Source organism: Aricia agestis, chromosome 7 (genome assembly GCF_905147365.1).
Source record: "Aricia agestis chromosome 7, ilAriAges1.1, whole genome shotgun sequence".
Taxonomy (NCBI): domain Eukaryota; kingdom Metazoa; phylum Arthropoda; class Insecta; order Lepidoptera; family Lycaenidae; genus Aricia; species Aricia agestis.
In genome coordinates, this window is record NC_056412.1 from 15,527,517 (window position 1) to 15,547,260 (window position 19,744).

A 19,744-nucleotide genomic window follows, 5' to 3' on the forward strand; every position below is an offset into this window, starting at 1 on the left:
GATGGTGCATTCATAGCAAATCTATAAAATATTTTTGGAACTCGAGAATCGAACCCGACCTCGAGTTAGAGCTACACTCTAAACCAATAGACCACGGAAGCAACAATACGGAATATTTCAGCAAGTTTTTCCTATTCCCTAAGGCGATCTCAAAACATGATAAAATTCCCAAAAAAACTAAACTCAAACAAATCCTTTTAGTGTCCGCAAACACTGAACCTTTAACTTGTTAATTGGACCCGGTAGTTCCGAAGTGGGCCCTAGGGGAAACTTCACACTCAAAGTAAAAGACTATTTTGAAACTTATGACTACACTGAAGTTTCTTGCCGCTGGTCAAGCGGGTATTAGAACGAAAGTGTAGCGCCTGATTTTATTTTGCATACAAATCGTACTTTTGTGTCTTTGCTAACAGATTATTATTAAACAGTTATAGTAGGTTTCATAATTTGTATCACTAAGGGTTGATTCAGACCGCAACGCGACGCGTAGATGCATTTCTAAATTAGTATGGATTTGACAGATTCGCAAGACGTCTGACGCAATTGAAATCTGTCAAATCCATACAAATTTAGAAATGATCTACGCGTCGCGTGCGGTCTGAATCAATCCTTAGGGTCAATTCAGACTGCAACGCGACGAGGCAAGGCGAGGTGCGGCGCGGCATACATTTGTATGGATTTGACACATTTCAATTGCGTGAGACGTCTTGCAAATCTGTCAAATCCATATAAATTTAGAAATGCATCTACGCGTCGCGTTGCTGTCTGAATCAACCCTAAGGAGGTATAACCATTCTAAAAGTAAAACGAATCCAAAATTTAGGCCAAAAAAGTCCTCTGTTTACTGCTCCCTCATATTCCGTCAATTACGAAAAAACTAAATATTAAACACCGTATTAGTAGATATTGTGATATCATTGATGGATCCCCACAGTTTCTCTGAGCAATCTTAAAGTTATACGCGGCCTACACCATTCAAAGAATATTTCTTTGATGACGTAAGCAATTACATATCAGCTTTGCCAAACCATTCGTTCGTTGAAATGAGTACTCTCGATGCAAAAGCAATTAATTTTATCAGTAGTAATGCTGTGTGCTGTCGTGCTGTGTGTATGTGTGCTAGTTTCTGCAAAACCCGAGGTGGATTACACGGAGTTGGCCAACGAAGCAGAAACAAACAAAAATGATATACTTAACTTTCTCAATGATACTCAGATACAACAGCGATACAGAAATCTGTATGATATACTGCTGAAGAATCTTACAGGTAGGACTTTCGTTGTGGATTACGTTGAATATATTTTACTGCGCCAATCGGAGTTATGTCAGTATTTCATAAATAAAAGAATGAAAAATAGAAAAGAAACATGTGAATAATTTTAAATTAGACGGCCGAAAGTAGACTTTAGTGGCAACAAATAATAAGTTGAGAGTTAATACGTAATTAATTCACTTTTTTCGCTTCATTTCACCTTAAGCGCCTCCGTGGTCCAGTGGTTCAGAGCGTGGCTCTTGATTCGGAGGTCGTGGGTTCGATTCCTGCGTTGGAAACATATTGTTATTTCCAAGTTTGATTAGGACAATGCAGGCTAATCACCTGATTGTCTGATTCATGAGTTGGATAGGCATGTAAACAGTCGGCCCTGCGCCTGATCTCTTGCTAGTCGTGTCAGTCTCCGTCCCACAGGGTTATGAAAGTAAAGAGAGTGCTCTTGTGTACTGTACACACACTTGGGCACTATAAAATTACTCCTGCATAACTGGTCTGGTTTCAATGAAACCGGCCACCGTCACCGAAATCGGTGTGGGAGTTACTATTATTACTTTACCTCATCTTACAGGTTTAACACTTACACTCATCTGCTAGATAACTTACTCAAGTGTTATTAATTCTACCTCACCAACTATATCACTCAATCAAGTGTAACACTTACACTAACTCACCAACTAGATCACTTACTCAAGTGTAACACTTTCTCTACTTTATCTGCTAGAGCCACTTAGGTACTCAAGTGTAGCACTATCCCTTCCTCATCTACTAAAATTACTCACTCAAGACGTGTAAAGGTGAAGTCAAACGAGCGTAATTTGTGAGTTGTGAGTCGCAGAATTTCGGCTGGCAGAAATTCTGCTGCATTCAGTTTCATACAAAAGTCCTGTTTGATTCACACGAGCGTAATTTTGTGAGTCATGATTTGTATGAAAAGATATTTATATGAGTACATGTAGATATTACGTAAGGTTTTGGAGAAGGGCATAGGATAACATTTTTTATCATGGAAAGTGTTCGGTTTTCACGCAATAAACTTTATTAATTTGCGTTTAAGCTGCTGAACCGATTTTGATTAAATTTAGTTAATGTAGAAATAATTTATACGTGGGAGAGCCATGCTTCGGCACGAATGGGCCGGCTCGACCGGAAAAATACCACGTTCTCACAGAAAACCGGCGTGAAACAGCGCTAGCGCTGTATTTTGCCGAGTGAGTGAGTTTACCGGAGGCCCAATCCCCTACCCTCCCCTATTCCCTTCCCATCCCTACCCTCCTAACCTAATTTAATTAGACTAACGAGTATTTCAATAATTATGCCCAATGTCCAATGCTGGTAATTATAATAAATATAAAAACTCCCACACCGATTTCGGGGCGGTGGCCGGTTTCAATAAAACCAGGCCAGTTACGCAGGAGTAATATCATAGTGCCCAAGTGTGTGCGCAATACACAAGAGCACTCAATGAAACCAAGCCAGTTACGCAGGAGTAATTTTATAGTGCCCAAGTGTGTGCGCAATCACAAGAGCACTCTGGTTTCAATGAAACCAGGCCAGTTACGCAGGAGTAATTTTATAGTGCCCAAGTGTGTGCGCTCTGGTTTTAATTAAACTAGGCCAGTTACGCAGGAGTAATTTTTATAGTGCCCAAGTGTATGCGCAATACACAAGAGCACTCTGGTTTCAATGAAACCAGGCCAGTAATTACGCAGGAGTAATTTTATAGTGCCCAAATGTGTGCGCGATACATAAGAGCACTCTGCGGGAAGCGCGGGAAGGGAAGAAGAAGCGGGAACTCTCTGTCCTTTTCCGATACATAACGTATCTGCATACCAAATATCATCAAAATCCGTGTAGCGGTATAAGCAGAAATCATTTTATTTAACGCCTGGCAACCGTACATTTTTCCGAGACAAAAAGGATCCTATGGCCTTTTCCGGGACTCAAAGTATCTCCATACCAAGTTTCATCAAAATCTGTTCAGTAGCTTAGGCGCAAAATAGGAAATTTTATAACGCGGTAACCCTCCATTTTTCAAGACACTAATTATCTTATGTCCTTTCACGAGAGTCAAAGTATGCGCACACCAATTTTCATCAAAATCGGTTCAGTGGTTAAGGCGTAAATCATTTTTGTTTATCATACGGGTACCGTACCTTTTTCCCGGATGTGAAGTATCCTATGTCCTTTCTCGAGACATAACGTATCTGTATACCAAATATCATCGAAATACACGTAGCCGGTAGCGGTATAAGCTGAAATCATTTTTATTTAATGCCTGGAAACCGTACATTTTTTTGATAAAATGTTTTTATTAAAAAATGTCCTTTCCCGCGACTCAAAGTATCGCCATACCAAATTTCAGAAGAATCGGTTCAGCGGTTTGGGCGAGACAAGGTAATTTTATAACATTTTGTTAAAATTAAAGCACTTAAAGTATTGAAAGAACAAATCAGTATTTTGCATTTATGTGAAATAGCACAAAGGACATGAATGCAATGTAATAAGCCCTATAGCAATATTGCATTAACCATTTATATACGTTTTCTCTTAAAACTGAATGTAAAATTAAAATGTTTTTTCATAATCATAATCTACGCATTTCAACAAAAAAAAAGATACCGCACAATAACATTTTTTTGCTTAAAATAAGCAGAAAATAAAGATTATTCCAAAAAAACTTAAAACACCGATTATTCAAAACTAGTCCGATGTGGGATGACACACCAATGCTTAACAGCATCCAAATTACGCTCGTTTGGCTTCACCCTAACACTCACTCTACTTCTGCCACATCACTAACGAAAGTGTAACACTCACTCTACCTCCATCAGATTACTTACTTGAGTGTAACACTCACTCTACCTCCATCAGATTACTTACTCAAGTGTAACACTCACTCTACCTTCATCAGATTACCTACTCAAGTGTATCAATTAGGGTCGACGCGACGCATCGTATCGGGCTACAACACGTCGATCCTGTATGTGCCGTGGCAGGCGTCGTTGCGAGAGAAGAACTACCCAATCTGCGGAGCGAGTGTCCTCACTGATACTTGGATGCTCACTGCTGCTCATTGCTTGCTCAGGTATGTTTTTGCTGCTTGCGATAAGGACTAAGGTTCAAAATGGCACACCAACTGTCTTTGATTCCACTGTAAGTGTCTGTTAGTCTTAGTACTGAATGGCTACTCAAAGTATTGTTAAGGCTAGTGTCATAGTGCCATGCGGGTTTTTTTATCAATTCTATTTTGAGAAAAACGTAATAAAATAGACACATGAAACACTTTCAAATAAATTACTTTACACTAAGTGACGCCAGCAACTCCGTACTGCACCTTAATTTGTTATGATATTATAATATTGTGCGACCTTTTAAGCGAAAAGAGGTAACATTCATAGAAACAGACAGACAGACACACTTTCGCATTTACAATATCATTTATGTCACAAACTCGAAAATAATATACCCAAGAAAGTTTATACGCGCAATAAACTTCAGAAATCAGAAACAGTTTTATATATTCGTATTCAATAAAGAAATATGCCCAAATGTGATTCTGTCGTGGCCTAATGGAGAACAATACGCCCTCCCAATTGTTCCCATTGTATAAACTCAAGCGGACACGCCTGGGATACACAACCTTTTGTATTTATTATTATTTTTTATATATTTATCTAAAACGTATCCAATTTAACTTAATTTAATAGATTGTATAGTAAATATTTTCTTGCGGTAAAATTTTAAAATGGTGGTCTGGCTAATACAATTTATATTTTTTAATCACTTACGGATTTTTTTGCGTTTTTCAATGGCTGCTTTTCAGTGACTGTGATGAACCTACTAGGATTTATGAAACTCTTTGCTACGTTTTACGTATGATTTGTATAACTTATATATTATTATAATCAGTTTTCTTTGTTTTTAAGTAATGTTTATCAATTTATTTATTTACAGTTAAGAAAGTCAACAAGCAATTCGACGACATTTTGTAACATTAGTTTGTAACATTAAAAAGCCTCTCTTTATGTAAGACCATGATAATCTATACATATTAATAAAATTGGAGGGTCTGTTTGTAATATTGAAAGAACCGTTTTTTACTAAATGCATATGAATGTATATAGGGTACAGACACCAAAACAACATTTTTTACAATTGTCTATCTTTATTAGTCTGTCTGTCTGTTTGTTCCGGCTAATCTCTGAAATGGCTGGAGCGATTTTGATGGGACTTTTTTAGGCACATAGCTGATGTAGTAAGGAATAACTTAGGCTCCTTTTAACCGACTTCCGAAAAGGAGGAGGATTATTTCACTTTTTTTATAAATGGACCAAGGGTTTTTTTTATCTTTTTTATTATCGTCATTTTGCTGACGCGGACGAAGTCGCGGGAAACAGATAGTATTATATAAAATCGTAATCTGCATATACGTCTGTGTTAATTCATGAACGGTCAACATGGATAGGCCTCATAACGAAAGTAGCTTAATTGAATAATTTTGACCTTTAACAATATACCACATTAATATAATATTCCATCTGAAATTTTCCATACGGTAAACTAATTTGAAGCCGTACAAAGGTTATGGATCCCTGCTCGATTTTACGGCGGCCCGTGAATTGCAGCCTTCCACAATTTCAATTTATACCCGAGGGGTGAATTGTATTTTTTCCGATGCAAAACAGCAATCGCCTCTATCGGGTACACCCATTTCGGTACATTCGGATACTACCGTCCCAATTTGGGTACGAGTCGCGACACCCTTAGGGTATGTTCAGATGACAAACGTCTAACGCGCTTTACAAGATACACTTTATCTGCAAGAACGCATCAACATGGGTGCGGGCTGGGCCCCAACATTGACAAATTGGACTCCAATATACATTTCCTCATTTTGACAATGGAGTCCAGGATCTTAGAAAAAGACAAACATAAAAACATCTTAATAAAATATGAAGAAGGGAAAGGTACAGTCCACCTTTTTCTATTACTAGAAGGAGCTACACAGCCAAGCGAGAGAGAATAGGCGAAAATAAAATACGTATTTAGCGCGAAGCGGGCAAGGAGCAAATCGGCGATAGTCATGCGTCCGGCGTAAAAGCATCGATCAGACTACTGCGCGAGCGCCCGGCCGGCGGGCGGGCGAGGGCCGGCCGCCCGGCCGAACCGGTTCCGCGCGCGCGCGCCACGGAATGTTACAGCTAGTGTGCGAATTTCTGTACACTGCAACATACATTGCGAGTAATTGCCGACTTGCCTAATTTGTTCGCTGCCCGTTATTATTTATTTAACTTAGAATTCTACTTTACAATTCTTATTCTAGTTTATGTAGGCAGTTATTTAATTTATAATACTAGTTGTAAATAAGCTATAATTTTGTTGTAACTAAGTTTAGGTTTAATAGTAGTTATAGAATACAATATAGATAAATGACTAGATGTTATCAGTCGTTAAATTAATAAAGTATAGTTGTATAAAAAAGTGTAAATATAAAATCAACTTTTGTAAATATGTAAAAACTATTTTTGTAAATATAACTTTTGTAAAATGTATAATCTAATGTTGTAAATACAATTTTGATAAAATTTGTAAAAACCTACTTCTAAAACTTATTTAAATGTAAATTTAGGAACTATAAATTTTGACAAAATAAAATAAACTTTGCTACAATAATAGAATAAGTGACTGAGGTCACTACACCAGCCCCCCCTTGAGACCGTCAAGGGCGATAATAATCGGGAAATCTAACTGTACGTCCGGATCTCGTTCTATAGGCAACTCTTTCGCGATCCGGTGGACTCTGATTCTCCGGTAGTGTCACGTGTGTATTTTTCTGACTTTTGGGCTGTTGTGTTTGTGGTGTATGTGTGTGTGGCGTGGTGTCTGGGTCACTAAGTATGTAGGCCGGTTTGACCCGGTCTATCGATACCGTGACTTTCTTGCCATTTACCAGTATAGTGAAAACTTTGTCGTCACGTTGCAGAACCTCGTGAGGTCCAGAATAAGCGGGTTTTAAGGCGCCACCAACAGTACAATCACGCAAGAATACGTGAGTGCAAGTGGCTAACTCCTTGAAAACGAATGTCGGACGTTTCCCGTGGTGACGAGACCCAGGTGAAGGCTTCAGGCTCTGGACTATGCCTCGTAGTCTTGACGTGAACTCAGTCAAGTCTAGAGGACAGTCAGGCTCTGAATCGAAAAATTCACCAGGTAGACGCAAAGGTTCGCCATACACCAGTTCAGCTGAAGTGGTCTGCAGGTCTTCCTTAAATGAGCTGCGAACGCCAAGCAACACAAGAGGAAGTGACTCGACCCAGTTGCTGTCACCGTGACAGACTATGGCAGCTTTTAGCTGTCTATGAAATCTTTCCACGAGACCATTACTAGCTGGGTGATACGAAGTGGTTCGGTGGTGTGTGAATCCAGCGGTTCGAGAAAGATTTCGAAACAGCGCCGACTCAAACTGCCTGCCACGATCTGTCACGATGTCAGCAGGACAACCAAACCTTGAGATCCATCCACTTACGAGGGCTCTCGCTACGGCTTCAGCCGTCATCTCTTCTATTGGTATTGCCTCAGGCCAACGCGTGAAACGGTCGATTGCGGTGAGGCAATATCTGAAGCCCTGGGATGGAGGCAAAGGACCTATCAGGTCGATATGAACAAATTTGAAACGGGACGAAGGAAGGTGGAAGTTGCCAAGTGGAGCGCTGGTATGGCGAGTAATCTTGGACTTCTGACATGCTAAGCATGCCCGTGTCCAGTTCCTACAGTCCCGTCTAACTCCGGGCCATACGTATCGCTCAGAAACTAGCTTAACAGTAGCACTGGCACCAGGGTGACTAAGACTATGCAGACTTTCGAACACCCTTTTGCGCAGCACCCTGGGTACATAAGGCCTCCTGACGCCCGTACTGACGTCGCAAAACAGTTCCGTCTTCGCACCTTGAAATTGGATTTTTTCGATGCGTAGCGACGTCGTGCCTTCCGCGAGTTGTTTCAGCTCTGGATCGGACAGTTGAGCAGCGGCCAGCTGTTCAAGATCAATCGGCTGGGCAATCTCCTCAACTCGCGAAAGAGTGTCAGCTACCACATTGTCTTTACCAGATATGTGGCGAATATCGGTGGTAAACTGCGCGATCAGATCCAAATGACGGAACTGTCTTGGCGAGCAGTTTTCCTTCCGATTGTGAAACGCGAAGGTCAGAGGCTTGTGATCGGTGTAGACTGTGAAGTCCCGGGCCTCGAGCATGTGCCTGAAATATTTAATGCTCTCGTAGATAGCAAGTAGTTCTCGATCGTAGGGTGAGTACTTTCGTTGAGAAGGACTCAACCCACGAGAGAAAAATGCCAGAGGCTCCCAGAACTCACCGTCACCACTCCTTTGCTGTAACACCGAACCAATGGCCCTGTCCGATGCGTCGGTGACAAGCGCTAACTTCGCCTCACAATCGGGATGAGCCAGCAAGGCGGCCTGACACAGACCTCCTTTGCAGGCTTCAAAGGCCTCAAGTGACTTACCACTAATGTTGACCGGGTGCGAACCCTTCACCGATCCTGTGAGCAGCTCGTTCAATGCAGCTTGTTGTTTAGCAGCGCCTGGGATGAACCTGCGATAAAAGTTCACCATTCCAAGAAACCTACGGAGTTCTCTTACCGTCTTCGGAATGGGGAAGTTTTTGATGGCTTCGACCTTCGTTGGCATGGGTTTTGTACCACTCTTAGAAATTTGGTAGCCCAAGAAAGTTACCTGCGAGACACCAAAAACGCACTTGGCCGTGTTGACGACCATACCATACTGCCTTAGCCTCTCGAACAGCTGCCGTAAATGGTCTTTGTGGGTCTCCTCGTCTCTGGAAAAGACCAAGAAGTCATCCAGGTAGGCATATGTAAAATCCAGACCCCGTAGCATCTCATCAACAAACCGCTGAAACGTCTGTCCGGCGTTACGAAGTCCAAATGTCATAAATGGAAATTCGTAAAGTCCGAACGGCGTCGTGATCGCGGTTTTCGCGATATCGTTGGGATGAACGGGGATCTGGTTATAAGCCTTAACCAGGTCGATGGTGGAGAAGACCGTACAGCCCGATAAACAATGAGCAAAGTCGTGAATGTGTTTTATGGGGTATCTGTCGGGAATAGTTCGGGCATTCAGCATGCGGTAGTCCCCACAAGGACGCCACCCATTGTCCTTCTTGGGCGCGAGGTGAAGGGGTGAAGCCCATGCTGATTCCGAAGGTCGACAGGTACCACTCTGCAACATCGACTCAAACTCAGACTTTGCTATCTTAAGTTTATCGGGTGCAAGCCTGCGTGGTGTGCAAGAAACCGGTGGCCCAGGTGTTGTGCGGATGTGGTGAATGGTGTTGTGGTGTGTTGTGCGATGTATCCCGGGTGGACGTGTAATTTCTGGGTATTGAGCAAGAATGTCATGATACACAGAGTTACCAGATACCACCTTCACGGAAGAAATGCTATCGTTACGAGATGCGAGTGAAGCCGCCGTAACAAGCGTAGTCTTACCGTCTATGAGACGTTGATTTCGGACATCTACTATTAGGTTGTAGTGTGATAAGAAATCCACGCCTATTATAGCCCTCGTGACATCGGCCACGATAAAATTCCAAGGGAAGTCACGACGTAGCCCTAAATTTAAAACAATGTGGTAAGTACCATAAGTGTTAATAACTGAACCGTTAGCGGCACACAATTCAAAATTTGTTTTGGCACGACATTCTTTTAAAAATTTACGGGGAAAAACACACAAATCGCTACCAGTGTCCACTAAAAATTGTAGCTTAGTCTGCTTATCCGTTACAAACAGGCGACCGGCACTTGGGCAGTCGTCGGCCGCCATTACCGACTGCCTGCCGCATTTCCCGAATAGTCACAGGGTTTCACGCACCTGTTTGCCTTGTCCGCGAACTTGAAGTGGAACCAGCACATCGGATGTCGTCTGTAGCTCGACTGCGACCGTCTCGTCGAAGATGAACGACCCGGACGTTTTGAAGAATGTCCGGTTCTAGAGTGTGACCGCGACATACGCTCAACTTTTTGTGCTAGCGCTTCTACTTGCCGCGTCAACATCGCAATCTCACTAGATCCACTGGTGGCTGGTGAAACTGCTGCTACCTGCACGCTAGGGGATACTGCATCCAGAACCTGGTCAGCAAGCTCGGCAACCTCGTCCAACTTCATCTTGGCCTGTGATGCGATTATCGGCTGCACGCTGCTGGGTAAACGGCTGGCCCAAAGGGTCCTGAGAAGGTCATCAGGTACTTCCGAACCAGCTAAGCCACGTAACCGCCGAAGAAACTGCGATGGCTTCCGGTCCCCTAACTCTTCGTGGTGCAGCAACTGCTGGACCTGCTTCTCACGTGACGCAGACAACCTCTTCACGAGCTCCGATTTCAACAACTCGTACTTGTTAGGTAAAGCTGGCCCCTCGACGATGTCCTCCACGATCTCCACGTACTGAGGTTCGAGGTGTGACACGGCGTAGTGATACTTCGTAGCGTCTGATGAAACTCCAGCCAGAGCAAATTGGCTCTCCAACGACGCAAACCACAGCTTCGGTTTTGAAGGGTAGAAAGGCGGTACCCGCACACCAACGCGATTTAACTGTAATGGCTCGCCTTTGTTCTCGTTATCGCTACCCGACTGCGACATCGTGTTCTTCGGATGGTCACCAATGAAGAAGGGAAAGGTACAGTCCACCTTTTTCTATTACTAGAAGGAGCTACACAGCCAAGCGAGAGAGAATAGGCGAAAATAAAATACGTATTTAGCGCGAAGCGGGCAAGGAGCAAATCGGCGATAGTCATGCGTCCGGCGTAAAAGCATCGATCAGACTACTGCGCGAGCGCCCGGCCGGCGGGCGGGCGAGGGCCCAGTGTTGCCAACCCGAATTTTAGAAAATTAGTAGATCATGCGCCAAAAGTTGGTAGAAGTTGGTAGAATTTAAAATGCAAAATTGGTAGATCTACCACCTCAATTTAAAAGATTTTTTAGGAAAAAAATGCATAAACTGTTCTTTAAATGTTTATTTTTCAAAATTATACATATTTTTATTGAACAATTTTAAATGTTCAGCGCTAGGCTGCCCGTCCGTTGCTATGAATCTTTTAGTACGCAACAATCCCTCTAGAGTCTCCGTGCAAATTCGGTTTCTCTGGCAGGTTTTCATATTATTAATTGCAGAAAACAATCTCTCTACATTGGCGCTACTATGTGGAAGTGCGAGTAATTTTCTGATGAGTTCGCATAGCAAGGGAAACATTGGAGACTGGTCTCCTTTTTTAATGGATGAAACATGCTTCCAAAATTCTTCAGGTGTAGGATCCACATTTTTTTCTGTGAAATTAAATGGCATGTTTCGTAATAATCTCCACTCTCGGTCCAATTCGGTAATATTTTCTGGGCATAGTCCTGAAAATAAAAATGTAATGTAAATAAAAAAAGTATTCTAGGGTAAACAACATCAATCATTCATTGTTTAACTTGCCTGGAAACTGAACCCCTGCATGAGCAATAGTTGTGACTGCATGTTTTTCAATGATATGCTTAGGGTTCATAAATTTGAGACATTTTAATCTTTGCTTTTCATTAAAACAAAAACGCTGTTTTATTTGTTTTATACTCTCCATATAAAATAGAATGCATTTTTCTTTAAACTGTACTATTTCCATTTCATTAATTCTAGCCACAAAGTCTTGATTTAATAACAGGGAAATAACATTGCCATCAAGATATATTTCTTCAATTGGTACATGGTTATGCTTATTTTCATATTCTAAATTCAAAATTTTGTTCTCTAAATCCAAGTTAAGATCCTTGCTACTGTGTTTTTCACTTTCAGTCAGCTGCAGTAATTCTGGTTTAATAAAACATTCCAAGATAGTTTTGTATATTGTAAAAATCCGTTCATATATCAAATAAAGTTTAGGACTTTCTGATTGCATTTCTTTATTAATATCATGGAAATAGGGCAACACATAATCCAAAAAGTTCAAATATAACTCTGTTGAAGGATCCATGGACTTCACATGGATGGACTGAGCTGCAAGTAGTCTGTCATTCAAAACAGCATTTTGGAAGTATAACTTTAAAGCTGGAAGCTGTTCTAAAAGCCGTTTGACCACAGGAAGTAGAGACAGCCATCTTGTTTGAGCAGGATGTAGAAGTTTGTGGGGTTTTATATCCAGAAAAGACTGGAATTGTTGATAGTCACCCAGACGTTTTGGGCTATTTTGGATATAACTGTATACATCTCTTGCAAAATCCTCTACACCTCTCGGAAGAGTTTTGCAGGCGTAAGAAGCACATAAATGAAATGAGTGGCAAATGCACTTCATCATAAATAAATGAGGGATCTCATTTGCAAATAGAGTGGACAATGAATGGTGTGAACCAAACATAGTATTTGCACCATCTGCTGCAAACCCAATCATGTTCTCTCTGTAAGGAATATTTTCTTTATCAAAATATTCTTTGCATGCATTGTGTAATGCTGTGGCAGTACCGTCTATAACTGGTATTAAACATAAAAACTGGTCTTCTACATTGAAATCTACTGCTGTTCTGGTAATGAGTGCCAAATGTTTTGTTGTTGATTTGTCTGTGCTTTCATCAACAATCAAAGAAAATTTTTCAGTTTGTAAAGTTTGAACTAATTTGGTGTGAGATAATATTCCTGTAACATTGGTGACAATGGCTTGTGCCTTAGTTTTTTCGAATGTAATTTCTTTGGCTATTTCACAATCTGAGCAAACATTTACAATAAGTTTCTTTAAGTCACCTGAAAAATAATATTATTTGAATACCTATAGTATTTAATGTCTTAAAATTATTTTTTGTGAATCAAATACAACAAAACATAGTCTACATTTATTAAATAATGAATTTGTAGACCAAGTCACAAGCATACTAACCAGCAATGTTAAAAGGCAAATTATTTTTTGCCAAAAAACAAGCCATTCTTATTTCTCCAAATTTGATTTTATCCTCTAATGACTTTTTTGAGTGAGTTTGCCCAAACTGGGTGATTGATAGTTGACTTGCCAAACCTGAAAATAAGCAGTTACTTTTTTAAAAGATTAATCTTTTATAAGTATAATATTTAAAAAATAGATAAAACATGCACAATCATAGGCAATCAATGATAAATTTTTAGTAATATTATTAGCAAAATTTTTATTATTCTATATTAAACTGAGCATAAATCCACCGAATAGGTCACCTTTTACACATGCTACATGCTTTAAACTATTTGCATGTTTATTTAGAATAAATCTTCCACCAGCACACTTAAGATCACACCTACATGATTTACAATAAAAATATTCTTCTCCCTTGGTACTTTCTTGAAGCCAACTAGCAAATTCCTTGTCTTTCTCCCATAATTTGGAATACTTTTGTTCATAGTGCCTTTTTCTAGCTTTTCGTGGCGGAGTTCCTAACCTGGAACTCTGTACTTCGCTTTCGCTGCTGTCAGCATCCATTGTACAAATAAATGTACGCAACACCGAAAATACAGCAATCAGCACCGTTATTTAGTTTTAACAACACAACAAGTCAAGAACCTAATATAGGAGCAGATTTACCATTAATACCGCAACAAACCAACAAAGTTTATTATTGACAATGACAGATGATAATGGGCGCGAAAGTCCATTTTACGAAAAAAGTCCCCTGGGAGCGGCTGCGCTTGTCATACAAATAGGCTTTCTATCTCTTTCCCACTCATTACGTAGACTGCCATGTCATTTTAGTTCATCAAAAATCCGGGGGACTCTTTTCGTGAAAAGGACTATACGATATGGCGCGAACGGCCAGCAGTTGCTGTCTTTTGTTTTTTTGTTTATGGTCTTGAGTCTGGACGTATGACGTATCGTCGCATGACTCACGCAACATTTAATTATTTCAATGTGGTGAAATGTCAAAAATAGGTAGATTTTAGGTATCGGGTGGTAGATAGGTAGATTGAAGTGAAAATTGGTAGATCTACCGAAAAGTTGGTAGACATGGCATCACTGCGAGGGCCGGCCGCCCGGCCGAACCGGTTCCGCGCGCGCGCGCCACGGAATGTTACAGCTAGTGTGCGAATTTCTGTACACTGCAACATACATTGCGAGTAATTGCCGACTTGCCTAATTTGTTCGCTGCCCGTTATTATTTATTTAACTTAGAATTCTACTTTACAATTCTTATTCTAGTTTATGTAGGCAGTTATTTAATTTATAATACTAGTTGTAAATAAGCTATAATTTTGTTGTAACTAAGTTTAGGTTTAATAGTAGTTATAGAATACAATATAGATAAATGACTAGATGTTATCAGTCGTTAAATTAATAAAGTATAGTTGTATAAAAAAGTGTAAATATAAAATCAACTTTTGTAAATATGTAAAAACTATTTTTGTAAATATAACTTTTGTAAAATGTATAATCTAATGTTGTAAATACAATTTTGATAAAATTTGTAAAAACCTACTTCTAAAACTTATTTAAATGTAAATTTAGGAACTATAAATTTTGACAAAATAAAATAAACTTTGCTACAATAATAGAATAAGTGACTGAGGTCACTACAAATATAATTGTTGCGCCAAATTTTGTTTATCACGTGGGAACAGTGAATTTTACTGAGATATGAAGAATTATAATTTATCATATTATTATGTCCTTTCCCGAGACACAAAGTATCTCCAAATCAAATTTCAATAAAATGGGACAGACAGACAGACGCACTTTTGCACATTTACAATATTAGTATGGATACGTAATTTACTGTTTAGCTCTGTACGCTACTTCCATGTTTCTTTCTCCATATCGACCTGGGATCGTTTACGACGCCTCTAAAGAAATTTATAGTCTCCTACTTGGAAAACGATGTTATGTTCCCAATAGGACATCTTTAGGATATTAAGGCCACATGTTCCCCCCTTTATGGTTTCTTTACGATTGTACGCATCCGAATCATACACAACTTATCAATTTTGTTTGATTGTTCATAAAAAAACCCGTCTTTTTATTAGCTTCTGTTATGTTATTCTGAAAATTCGAGTTTGGCCTTGACATTATTGGAAATAGAAATTGGAACGTGAAACTTTTTTACTTGTCATCAAAGGCACAATTTGCATACGATCTCTCTCGGGTGAATTAAGGGAGTGATGTAGCTCAAGGGTGGTGACGGTGAGGTTACTTAAAAACTGTTTCCCCGGGCCCAATCCCACCATTGAAAAATTAGATCATCTAAATTAATATTTTAAAACTTCAACCTAATTCAAATAATATTTTTCACAAAATATTATAATGAAGAAAATGTACTATTCGTTGAAAGTAGGTTTTTAATAAATTTTGAATTAAAATAATCATTGTCTTAATTGCATTATTGTCTATCTAATGTACCATGAAGTCCATGGAATAATTAATATTACCCAAGAGAATTCTATTCATATTGTGACCTTGCAACTATAACTTTATCTTTTCTTTATAAGATCAGAATAAATATTTTAGCGCGAGTGTGATATATGGGTCTTTATTACGTAATTTTAACCTACATAAAATATATTCACATATTAATATTTTTGCAAGTATATGGGCGAGACTGAGTTTCATATTTTTTATTTTTGATGATTGCTCAGTTTCGTAATAATTATATTCTGCCGGAATATATTAGATTTTTGAAGGCAGTCAGTCCTTTAGCCACGACGTCTTCTTTATCGCTTATTTATAGAAACGCCGATCAAAATGTATGGAATTGACATAAGCGTTCGATAATATGAAGTTGACGTTTACCGTCTAATGTCAATTTCATACATTATGATAGGCGATTCTCTATATAATATAAAAAAGCGATAAAGGAAAGTCTTCGCTAGAAGCTCTGTTCTATAAAAATCTGAATCATCCCAAACAGGCCCAATGCGAGAGACCTGACGGTGCGCCTGGGCTCGTCCTGGAGGACCCACGGGGGAGAGATGTATGATGTGAAGGAGCGCCACATCCATCCTCGCTACGTGAGGCCCACTAAACGCTATGACGTCGGGCTTTTGCGGCTGCATACGCGACTGAGGTTCTGTTCGAGGATCATGCCCATACGAGTGGTGGAACGGGGCTCGAGGCTGCTCGCTGATATGCCGGCGATTGTGTCCGGCTGGGGTAAGCTGAGGGTAAGTGTTAGAAAGATTGGGTTAAGTAGGCCCTTAATATTGTTACGCCAGCTTGTAAAGAGGAAAAACACGTTAATGCGAATTTATAAAAGCTAAGTCAACGGAAAACAAGATCCTATAGCAAGCTTTGTTTAGACAAGTTTAACCGCGCAAGGCCAAATAGAATTGTCTTCCTGTTCTAACTTGTAGAGACTGATTAGAATTAATGAGGTCTAACGTTTTAGAAGACATCAGACGTAGATATCTATTTCTATTAGATAGCAACGTATCTAAATTGATAGACCAAGGATCATTAGACAACAGCGTGTCCTGGGCATATTATGGTGGCCCCAATAAAGATCTCTCGGCCGAGCAGGGAGCTATCATAATGCTTGGTCAGGCTGAAATCTACTAAAGCAGGGGTCACCAATTAGTTTCGCTCGGGGTCCGTTTTAAAACATGAAATGACCTTCGCGGTCCATACATTTTATAATAAAAAAATTAAACGAAGGTAATTACGGAAAGGTAATATTAGGTAACGTAGGTATTTATTTAGATATCAATGAGAAAAGTAACCATTTTTGTAGCCAATTATCTATCTGAAGTTTGGAGTGAAATATTGGTGCAAGTTAACGATATTGACATTAAATCCTGGAGATGTTGAAGTCCTAAGATGAACGAAGATCATCTTCGAACATGCTTGGTCCGCACAAAATCGGTCGGCGGTCCGGATGCGGACGGCGGTCCGCCATTTAGTGACCCCTGTACTAAAGCAATAATCATACACATCTAAAACTACTTTAGAGGGAGATGAATACAGCATTGTTTTTTTCTGTTTGGTTCGCTACATCCATTACCCTATATGCAGGAAGGTGGCCCGAGCGCGAGCTTCCTGCAATCCTCGATCATGCGGACAATCGCTATGAAGCTATGTCGCGTTTCGGGGCTGGACCGAAACCCCATCGACCCCGCATCCATGTTTTGTGCTGGATCGTTCTCCCAACCCTCGCCTGATGCCTGCCAGGTAGTATTGACTATCCTAAATTGAGGACACTATCTGAACTTTAGTAGAAAATTTTATTTCGGCCATACATGCTAAGCCTGCCTCGTGTATCAGCAGCTACCATGATAGGTCTTGGAAGGTATTCTAGACTTTTCCTTATAAGGTCAATCACCTAAAAGTGTATGTTACGGATTCCAGGTAATGAAAATTTATAAAAACTTGATGCCATGGTCAGCCAATTTCGGCGAATAGGCCAACATGATAAACAGCATAAAATTACCTACTCTTGTATTGTATTTATATTCTGGGTGAATGTGTTTGAGTGAGGTGATCTTCTAGACCTGGTAATATTCTTGTCTATGAAATTGAACCTATTTTTAAGTAAAAGTATGTAGATATTACGTGAAACTCCTCTCTGACCAAAAACCTTTATATTCCAGGGTGACAGCGGCGGTCCCATCGTCAGTAACGGTGTCCTAATCGGTATTGTGTCATGGGGTCTCGGCTGCGCCCGGGGCAACTTCCCCGGTGTCTACACGCGGGTGTCCAACCCCGTCATACACGACTGGGTGTTCTCCAAGGTCGCTAACAAGAGTGACGTTATAGCGACGGATGTCCGTTAGGTTGGACGTCGATGACGGCATAATTATCCATATCTTCTTTTTTAAAAATGACCTCCCATAAGGAATAGCCAGTGTCAATAATCAATATCCGTATATATGCGAAAGTTTGTCTGTCTGTTACCTCTTCACGCTTAAACCGCTGAACCGATGTTGATGATAGGTTACGTACCTATAATCAACATCGGTTCAGCTAACGGAGATAGTTTGTCACGGAAAAACATACGGTAATTTTTATCTCGAAAAACATAATTATTAATTATGTATGGTTCCATGGAAATGTTGTACGGTTTGTAGAGTTCCAAGTAGGTACGGTTTGTACAATGGGAACATTCAATTTAAAAAAAAATCTATGCTATCCGGGGTATTGCATATAAAATAAAATCAGCAGTTACATCTTAATCTATAAAATAGACAGTTTTTGAGCTGTTTACATTCAGTCGAAGTGGGAAGGTAAATGAGCAGCGTGAGATAGTCACTTGCGCTGCCACTCGGCATGCCGCTGCCGATGCCCGACGCGGCAAGTGTGAAGGAGGCTGAGTGTAAACCACAAACACAGATCAAGATAGATACTGCATATCCCTCCATTTGTATGAAAACGAGCGTGCCACTTTTTTCCTACCTACTGTGACGTACCGATAATAAGAAAAGTGTCTGTTATCTAGATACTAGGCCAAGGTTTTTATTCGAATTTCTACAACTCAGTACGGCACAATTAGGCATTTAGGCATTTTTAAAATTCCGATTGACGTCCAATTCCGAACCAGACTAAAGAACAGACTTTCGAAAGACGAGCATTGCTCGTCGTTTGAGGCGCGATATGGCACGCGAAGTATCATCAAGGAAATTGATTTCTTAGCAGCTGACGGACCTACGACATTTGGCCGTCTGATGTCAATTCAATGTTAGCTGTGATCGGTCGGATGGTTTTAACGTAACGCGACCAAATTACTTAGGTCCGCCATCTGCCTAGGAATCAACTTCTCTGATAGTACCATCGAGGAAGTTGATTCCTATGCAATTGACAGACCAACGTTATTTGGTCGAATATGTCAATTCAATGTTAATTGTGATCTGTCAGCTGGGTTTGACGTAACGCAACTAAATTACTTAGGTCCGCCATCTGCCTAGGAATCAACTGATAGTACATACACATGCAGTATCTATTTTGATCTATGTCTGTGGTGTAAACGCTCACTCGCGTCGTTATTGCCGCAGAAGTAGGTATTCAGTTTTCAGGGCAGAATTGCCGGAAGCGCGAGCAGCGACAGTGGCTGAATGTATACGTCGCTATTAGATACACAGACAGCCATAATACTCATTACCCTTCTTTTTGACTTCATCAATGTAAAACTAATAAAAAGTTAGTCTAGTTTGTTGCACCATTCCTAAAATTTTTATAAGATACGTCTAGCTGTCTAGCTGTCTAGCTGGCAAGTGTTGTTTTGCCATAAAATGATTTTCCCTGTTTTCCTGCTTTTCTCTTGAAGTGTTTTCTGATATATTTTTTTCTATAGACCTCACGTAGCCCGAGACCTTTCCAACGAATGCAAAACCGTGAAAATCTCTGGAGTGATAGCGTCAGGAAGGAAAACCCGACTTATTTTTATATATTAGATGTTTAATTCTAAGAATAATAATCGAATAATAAATAAATATTATGTGTGTTGTTCCAAGGGTAAATAACTAAAATTAACACT

The 19,744-nt window shown here is 40.1% G+C and overlaps 1 protein-coding gene across 2 annotated transcripts; it reads left to right on the forward strand.

Moving 5' to 3' along the window:
• Positions 1-1,050: 1,050 nt before the first annotated feature.
• LOC121728611 (hypodermin-A-like) lies at positions 1,051-18,074 on the forward strand. Of its 2 annotated transcripts, XM_042116790.1 has the most exons (5): positions 1,051-1,267; positions 4,211-4,358; positions 16,190-16,442; positions 17,290-17,445; positions 17,865-18,074. In XM_042116790.1, the coding sequence occupies exons 1-5, from the start codon at positions 1,057-1,059 to the stop codon at positions 18,045-18,047; spliced, it is 951 nt and encodes a 316-aa protein (XP_041972724.1). In that variant the 5' UTR covers positions 1,051-1,056; the 3' UTR covers positions 18,048-18,074. The 2 variants fall into 2 exon arrangements, with proteins under 2 accessions (XP_041972724.1, XP_041972725.1); XM_042116791.1 differs by lacking the exon at positions 17,290-17,445.
• The last annotated feature ends 1,670 nt before the right edge of the window (positions 18,075-19,744 follow it).

Coding starts and splice junctions, on each gene's coding strand:
- LOC121728611 (XM_042116790.1), top strand. CDS start 1,057: ATGCAAAAGCAATTAATTTTATCAGTAGTAATGCTGTGTGCTGTCGTG. Junction 4,359..16,189: donor GCTGCTCATTGCTTGCTCAG/GTATGTTTTTGC, acceptor CATCCCAAACAG/GCCCAATGCGAGAGACCTGA. Junction 16,443..17,289: donor CCGGCTGGGGTAAGCTGAGG/GTAAGTGTTAGA, acceptor CCCTATATGCAG/GAAGGTGGCCCGAGCGCGAG.